Here is an 8643-nt window from a genome sequence, read left to right as displayed (position 1 = left end):
AAAATAATCATGGTCTTAAGCTTAATAAAGTCATGAAAAACCCACTTGTATCATAATCCCCAGAAGGGCTTAATATACGATTCTTGAGATTCTTCCTTTTGGACTAAACAAATAACAAATGGGCACAACAAGGCATTCAAGTGAGAAATGAGTCATTCATTTCTAGGTATCCATTTTCTTGACCTTAGGGTTTCTTGATAGGTGTTGCTAATTATAATGCTATTATGTATCTCCGATCCATATTATCTATCTTTTAAGATTTTTACATATTCTTATCGGCATTTAATAGCCTTATCAGAATAATATTTTTGTATACATATTCTTCTAAATCACGATCAATATTTATTGGCACCTCCCTTATATTTTTTCACTTAATTAACGCCACTAATTGAAACAACAAGGATATATTTGAAAAAATTATTGGCTCAAGAGAGAGCCTTTAATTTGGAGTGTGACAAAAAATTTGTAAGCTTGTATAAGACTCAAACGAGATAGTCACGAAAAACAAGTAGGCTTTAAAAGTCACCATAAAAAGTGGCTTATCCTTCGGGGGGCAGACCCCTCCTCGTCCTCGGGAAGCATATAATGCTTTCCAATTTATAAGTGAAGATCATATTATTCTAAACTTGAACTTCTCTCTTGAGCTTATCTGATCTTAATTATAAGTGCATAATACCCTCCCACAGTTCCTAAATAGTTTTCTTCTTCTGAGTTTCATTATCATGTTTTCCACTTTAATATAAATTAAAAAAAAAAATTATGAGTTAAATTAGTTGCTTAGGGAAGAACAATTTGTCTACTTAGGGTTTTTACTATTCTTTAAGGGGAAGAGAAATTTTCCTTTAAGGGTTGTGGGTAGATTTTAGAGAAGGAAAAAGAATGATGGAAGAGAGAAATGAAACAGATGGGAAAATAGATGAAATGATGCTACCAGGGTTTCGTTTTCATCCAACAGATGAAGAGTTAGTAGGGTTTTATCTGAGGAGAAAGATACAGCACAAAACTCTCTCCATTGAGCTTATTAAGCAACTTGACATCTATAAGTTTGATCCATGGGATCTTCCAAGTAAGAAAAACTTAATTTTATTCATGTTATGCTTTCATTTTATCTTTGTTTAATCATTCCGTGTCCAGAACCAGTGGCCCGGGTAATCCAGATTTGCGTCGTAAAACACCAGCTCATTCTACCAAAGAGAACTTCATTTCCAGAGCTCGAGATATCTTGTTATTAATGGTGAAAAATGTTTATCATTCCACCAGGCGTGTCGGTGTTCATATACTTTGTTTCAAGATTTCATTGATATAAATAACATGATCTTTTAGTTTTGGAATTCATATCTTTTCTCTCTTTCTATTTTTCTTCACTTGAAAGAAACTTTATCTTGTACTTTCATGTTGTCCTAGGTCTTTGTATATTTCTTTAATTGTTTCATGTACATAAAAGATGGAACATTAGCTAACTGCTTCCTTGTTACCTTTTGCAAACAGAGTTGGCAACTATTGGAGAGAGAGAATGGTATTTCTTCTGTCCAAGGGATAGAAAGTACAGAAATAGTACAAGGCCAAATAGAGTAACTGGGGCTGGTTTTTGGAAAGCCACAGGAACTGACAGGCCAATTTACTCTTCTGAAGGTTCAAAATGCATTGGCTTAAAGAAATCACTGGTTTTCTACAAAGGTAGAGCAGCTAAAGGGACGAAAACTGACTGGATGATGCATGAGTTTCGCTTGCCTTCCATCACTGACTCTACCACACCAAAGAGATTTTTGGACAAAAATATGCTTCCTAATGTAAGCTTATGTAAACTCCATTTTTAGTTTTTCTTTTCTTTTTTTCTAACTTTTGTTATGCCAAATTAGATAAAATTAGAAATGAGAGAAAAGTTACGTTTATTTGAAATACAATTTTGTCATATCCTAAGTCGATCTAAAGGCACACTAGTTTGTATGTGTAAGACCATGGTAATTAAAGGTGTTAAAAAGACACGAGATAGCCTTAAATCACATATAAAGGCAGTTATCTTGAAAAATTCACAATCGTTTGAAAATGTGGATGACTTCTAGTATAGAACCTAAATTCCTAGTTATTGTTTTCACTTTTATCTTTTTGTGGGGGTTATTTTACTAATATGTAATTCTGAATATATTTCTTGGACTTTTTCCAGGACTCATGGGCAATTTGTAGGATTTTCAAGAAAGCTAACTCCAATACACACAGAGCTTTTTCTCATTCTTGGGTGTCCCCTCAAATATCCTCAAATACCACACCACACTTTCAAACAAGTAACCACTTCACTCCAAATGAAATGTCATTCATAGCCAAAAGTACAAGTTCAGCCATCCAATTTAGTAATGACTTACAAAACTCATCCATGGCTAGCTTCTCTCCAATAGATTTATCTCCTTATAGAATCATAAATCCAATGATTACTAGTCATAGACCTCCTCAACAAATTTCCATCTCAAACCATGACTCCACCACAAGTTATACACTCTCTAATTCATATACCAATTACCTAAATATTGATGCTTCTTCTTTGCTACTAAACATGTCATCCTCCATACTTGGAGATTATAACAACTTTTCAATCACATTACCAGAGAACATTGAAGAGAATCAAATTCAAGAAGCAGGAAATTTGGTGAAAGAATTACCAAATGTGAATGTGGATCATATGCAAGAACAGTGGGGAAATGTTAGATCTGTTATTGGATTTCCCGTTAATGCTGATATTGATGCATGGAATAAGTCAAAGTTGCTATGGGATTCTTCACCTTGTCCTAGTGAAATGTCCACTAGTTATTCTACTAATTAATTAACAAGTGTTACACTTGACCCCTTAATTAGCTACTAATCCCTAGTCATGTTTTGTTTCCAAGTTTTAAGCACTAAGTTTAGCTTTTCTTTCTTATGTCTTTTCCTTTCCTCTTTTAGGGGCTATTTGAATTGATTTCAGTTTTTAGCTTAGCAATGTGAAAATTCTAATGTAGGCTTTCAAACTTGAGTCTGGACTAATCAAATCATTTCCTTTCCTGTAAGGTTTTAGCCAAGAGTAAATATCTTTTTGCTTTTACGGCAGTTACTTTTGTTTGTCTTATCCTTACTAATTCTTCTCGTCCTTGCCTTCTTTTCTGAATTAGATAATGTTTTACATATAGCCATCGCACGTGGTAACCCTTAAACTATTGCGAGTTTTACAAGCAAGTTAATAATCATGTATATATTAAAATGTCCAATATTATTTCACAACCAAAATAGCCTGCCTATCTGAGATGTTGTTTTCTTAATGATCATTTAAATGCATAGTTACCAGTTTGTCATGTAAATGAACACTCAAATTCAGTTCAATTATATATATTGACAGTGTAACGACGATCATATCATCTTTACCTATTGTACTTATGAACAGGGGCGGAAGGAGAGTAGGAGCTACGGGTTCGGCCGAACCCAATGGCTTTGTTGCAAACTATGTATTTGTTTTAAGGAATTTATTGAATAAGTATAAAATATTAATTTAGAACACAGTAACTTAAAGAATTTAAAATCCTGAACCCATAAACTTCAAATCCTGGTTCCGCCTCTGATTATGAACCTATCTTATTTTTAGTATGACAAATTTTACCTTTCATGGGAAGTTACATGAAGAAATCTTTAGATGACCTAAAATTAATCATTTGAACATATCTACCAAGTTGATTATGAAACAGATCAAGAACTATGAAAAAAGCTCAGGTCCACTTGTTAACAAGAACAAAAGTTTTTTCTTGACAACTCCTAAGACATTCGCCAACAGGATTAACAGAATCAGAGAGTGCTCTGGTTTTATGGACAAACAATTCCATTTCAATTATCTTGGTTGTCCCCTTTATGTCGTCAGAAAGAAGATTGAATAGTTTGACAATATGGTTAGTAAGGTGGTTAAAAGGCTTAATGGTTGGCAAGGTAAGCTACTATCATATGGTCCTCCAATCTTTGCCAATCTACACTCTTTCTGCTATGAACCCTCCCAAAAGTATGCTTAAACTTATTGAAAAAAACCTTGCTAATTTTTTTTTGGGTACCAATGTTGAACATAAGAAGTACCACTGGAGCTCTTGGGAAAATCTTTGTATTCCTATTGATGAAGGGGGCATTAGTATTAGAAAGATGGAGGACATCTGTAATACTTTTTCTACTAAAAGATGGTGGAGACTTAGGTCTACAGCATCTCTTTGGACTACCTTTGTGAAACACAAATATTGCATTAGATCTCACATGGTGACTAAAGTTTGGGCATCAGGTAATTCTCATGCTTAGAAGCATATGCTAAAGGTGAGGCAAAATGTAGAAAAGCACATGAGTTGGCAAGTTAACTCTGTAACTAATAGTTTTTGGTGGGATAATTGGTCGGGCAAAGACCCTCTAGCAGATCTGGTTCCAAACTATAACACAAACTCCAAAATCCTTGTTAAAGATTTCACTATCAATGGCACATGGAATATGCACAAACTGATGGAATTTTACCTGGCCATATAGCCCAACAAATTTCTACTGTAGAGATTGGTAATCAGGATAGAGTGGGTCAACTCTACTGGGATCTCACGGAAAGTGGCAAATACTCCAACAAAACTGCATGGCAAATGGTAAGATCCAGCAGACCTAAACAACAATTCATTAATAAGGTTTGGCATTATTGTATCCCTTTTAAAATTTCTTTTCTTACTTGAAGGCTTTGGAAAGGTAAGCTCCCATTTGATAAGATTATTACAAAGTTTGGAAAATAAATTATTTCTAAATGTAACTGTTGTGCAAGTCCTAAAAATGAAACAATGCACCATGTCTTCATTGAAGGTACTGCTGCCAGTTATCTTTGGAAACTATTTGGCTCCCCTCTTGGTATTAAATATCACCAACACCCTATTAGATATATGTTAAACTCTTGGTGGCAAGAAAATTCTGTTAATAATGTACATAAACTTGTTCTTCAAATTACTTCTATTGTTATATATTGGGTACTTTGGAAGGAAACATATGCTTGCAGGTATGGAAATCAGAAAAAATTTAGTTTGTAAAAATTGGAGCAACAAGTTTGTTGGACTATGGAAGCAGCAATCTCCAAGGTCTATCCAAATTGCAAACTCAAAATGTCTTGGATCAACCTTTGTCACACTTTGATGAAACTGCACCCCGTCCCCAAGGTCATCATAGTGAATTGGCAGAAATTGTCACGACCCGGATTTCCTACCCTCGAGGGTCGTGATGGTGCCTACTAGTGAAAGCTAGGCAAGCCAATTATTCCAGTTATTTTACCCTTTCCATTATTAATTCTTTAACAGTTGTGAGTTAACATTTTATAAACAACGAAAATAATAAAGCGCGAGAATAAAATATAACAATTTAAAATAATACCGATACAAATCCATAAACATAATCCACCTAGAACTGGTGTCATAATCTCACAGACTATCTAAGAATACTACAAATAGGGTCCGAACAAAATAGATACATGTCTGTCTCTGAAATAGTAAAGAACAGAAGAAAAACTAGCTAGGAAGGGGACGCCAAAGCCTGCGGACGCCTACAGGACTATCTCGGGTTTCCTGATGGACTGAAGGCAGCAAATTCACTGTGGTCCAAAAGCTCCAACATCGGGATCTGCACACAATGCAGAGTGTAGTATCAGCACAACCGAACTCATGTGTTGGTAAGTGTCGAACCTAACCCCGGCGAAGTAGTGACAGAGCTAGGACAAGACTACCAAGTAAACTTGTGCAGTGATATCATATACAACAAGTAATGATGACAGAAACTAGCAGTTAAAGATGGGAAAGGGAAACATGCTCGGGGGAAATATCATGTACAAACAGAAATTCAGTAAAGAAGGATACGAAGTACCAAAATTCAACTGTAAGCAAGAATAAGGAGCACAATCACAAGTGCACGGCATAACTCTTCGTGCTTTTACTCCAGTTCTCACCATAAGAATCAATATAATCGGCACGACATCACCCTCCGTGCTTTTACCTCAAATAATCATGGCACGGCATTATCCTTCGTGCATTATCACTCATATCATGGCATGGTATCACCCTTCGTACTTTTACATTTACAATATCGGCACGGTATCACCCTCCGTGCATTATCACTCACTCACAAATATCACGCATGGCATCACCCTTCGTGCTTTTACACTCATCCTTACCCAAGCAACAATCACAAAGCAATTCGGGCAAGGGAATAAATAAAATCACAATTGAATCCCGGCAAGGGAACAATAGTATAACAATAATATCCCGGCAAGGGAAACAATATCATGAGCAATAACATCCCGGCAAGGGAACTAATATCGAAAGCAATAACATCCCGGAAAGGGAGACAATATCATAAACCTTTTCTCTTTTCCACAATTACTTCACAACTCAATTCTCAACTTGAGCCAATGCTCTACAATGTTCAATTACCAAGAATACTTCCACAAGCCTTGTTCAACATTAGAAATCATCCTATTAAGCATGGATAATACAAAACGGAGTCACATCAATCACAGTATAAGACTCACGGGCATGCTTGACACCGACGTATAGATACTTGTCACCACACCTATACGTCGTACTCAACAATTAACACATAGCAAATAAGGCACAACTCCTAGTCCCTCAAGCTAAGGTTAGACCAAACACTTACCTCAATACCACGAATACAATCAAGCTTCAACTACCGTTTTACCCCTCGATTCCACCACCAATTCGCTTGTATCTAGCCACAATTTACTTAACGATATCAATAAATTCTAAAGAAACAATTCGAATGCATGAAAATAGGTTTTCTAATGATTTCTCCAAAGAGTCAAAAATCGACCTCGGACCCGCATGGTCAAAACCCGAGGTTCGAACCAAAATCCGATTACCCATTCACCCACGAATGCAAATATATAATTTATTTTAAAATCAGACCTCAAATCGAGGTCCAAATCCCCAAAAATCAAAAATCTTAAGTTCTACCCAAAAACACCCAATTTCCCCATAAAAACCCTTGATTTTGAATTGAAATCATGTGAAAAGATGTTATAGATTGAAGAAAATAAGTTAGAAGTTGTTTACCTATGATTTGGAGAAGAACCTTTATTTGAAAAATCGCCCAAGAGAGCTTAGAGTTGGAGGAAGTTTGAAAAATGAAGAAAATTTCGTCTATGTTTGATTTTACACAGGCGCAGATATCGCATTTGTGATGTCAGGTTCGCAAATGCGAACTCGCAATTGCAGCCCAAGCTTAGCAAATGCGAAGGTAGGCCTGCCCTGTTAACTTTGCAAATGCGAACCATCGTTCGCAATTGCGATCACTGTTGGAGTCGTTTTTGCGACATGGAGATTCGCAAATGAGAAGGTCACACCTCCCCCCCCCCCTGCCCAGTCATTGCAAATGCGATGGTTAGTCGCAAATGCGAAGCTTGCAGACCTGCAACACATCAGCTGTTGCTCCTAAGTTCAAAATACTCCGCGGCCTATCCAAAACTCACTCGAGCCCTCGGGGCTTCAAACCAAACATGCACGTAAGTCTAAAAAATATCATATGGACTTGCTCGTGCGATCAAAACATCAAAATAACATCAATAACTATGAATTACACCTCAAATTCATGAAATCACTCAAGAACATCAAAATTTCCATTTTCTCAAATAAAGGTCCGACTTATACTAAACGAACTCCGATTCTTACCAAACTTTACAGATTCAACTTAATTATTATATAAGACCTATACTGGGCTTCAGAACCAAAATACGAGTCCGATACAATCAATTTCAAACATCTTTACATTTCCAAAAATTCTTATAATTTCAATTAAATAATTTCTTTCAAAAATTTATTTATCGGGCTTTGGACCTGGGAATCCGATTCTGGGCATATGCTCAAGTCCTATATTTTACTACGGACCCTACAACACCTTCGGATCACGAGTCCAGATCCGTTTACCAAGAGTATCTACCAAAGTCAACTTTAATCAATCTTAAAAGATAATTTCCTTATTTTTCTTAGATTTCACATAAAAGCTTTCCGGAATTGTGTATGGACTATGCACGCTAATCAAGGTGAGACAAAAAGAGGTTTTTAATGCCTCGGAACACAGAATTTACTTTCAAAATGAGTGATGCCCTTTTAGGTCATCACATTCTCCACCTCTAAAACAACCATTCGTCCTCGAACGGACATACAAAAAGTACCTAAGTCGGAGAAAATATGGGGATATCGGCTCCGTATATCGGACTCAAACTTCTAGGTAGCTGCCTCGGCGGGCTGACCTCTCCACTGAACATGAACAGAAAAGAAACTCTTCGATCTCAACTAATGAACCTTTCGGTCTAGAATAGATACCGGCTCCTCCTCATAAGACAAGTCCTTGTCCAACTGGACAGTGCTAAAGTCTAACATGTGGGATGGATCGCCGTGATACTTCTGAATCATGGACACATGAAATACTAGATGCACCTGATAAACTCGGCGACAACGCAAGTCTGTAAGCCACATCTCCCACTCGATCAAGAATCTCAAACAGGGCAATAAATCTAGGGCTAAGCTTGCCACTCTTCCCAAATCTCATCACGCCCTTCATAGGCGACACCCGAAGCAACACCAGCTCGCCGACCATGTATGCCACATCACGAACCTT

General features: G+C 36.7%; 1 protein-coding gene across 1 annotated transcript; it reads left to right on the top strand.

The window, feature by feature from the left end:
• The first annotated feature begins 649 nt into the window (after positions 1-649).
• On the top strand, positions 650-3004 carry LOC104240026 (protein FEZ-like). The gene is made up of 3 exons (XM_009794803.2): positions 650-1066; positions 1489-1790; positions 2165-3004. The coding sequence occupies exons 1-3, from the start codon at positions 880-882 to the stop codon at positions 2813-2815; spliced, it is 1140 nt and encodes a 379-aa protein (XP_009793105.1). The 5' UTR covers positions 650-879; the 3' UTR covers positions 2816-3004.
• The last annotated feature ends 5639 nt before the right edge of the window (positions 3005-8643 follow it).

This window comes from Nicotiana sylvestris, chromosome 11 (genome assembly GCF_000393655.2).
Source record: "Nicotiana sylvestris chromosome 11, ASM39365v2, whole genome shotgun sequence".
Classification (NCBI taxonomy): Eukaryota; Viridiplantae; Streptophyta; class Magnoliopsida; order Solanales; family Solanaceae; genus Nicotiana; species Nicotiana sylvestris.
This window is presented reverse-complemented; position numbering and strand designations above follow the sequence as displayed.

Bases quoted from the DNA above. Each gene is read 5' to 3' on its own strand.
- LOC104240026 (XM_009794803.2), top strand. From the start codon at position 880: ATGATGGAAGAGAGAAATGAAACAGATGGGAAAATAGATGAAATGATG. The intron at 1,067-1,488 runs GTAAGAAAAACT...TTTTGCAAACAG, and splicing joins TGATCCATGGGATCTTCCAA to AGTTGGCAACTATTGGAGAG. The intron at 1,791-2,164 runs GTAAGCTTATGT...GACTTTTTCCAG, and splicing joins ACAAAAATATGCTTCCTAAT to GACTCATGGGCAATTTGTAG.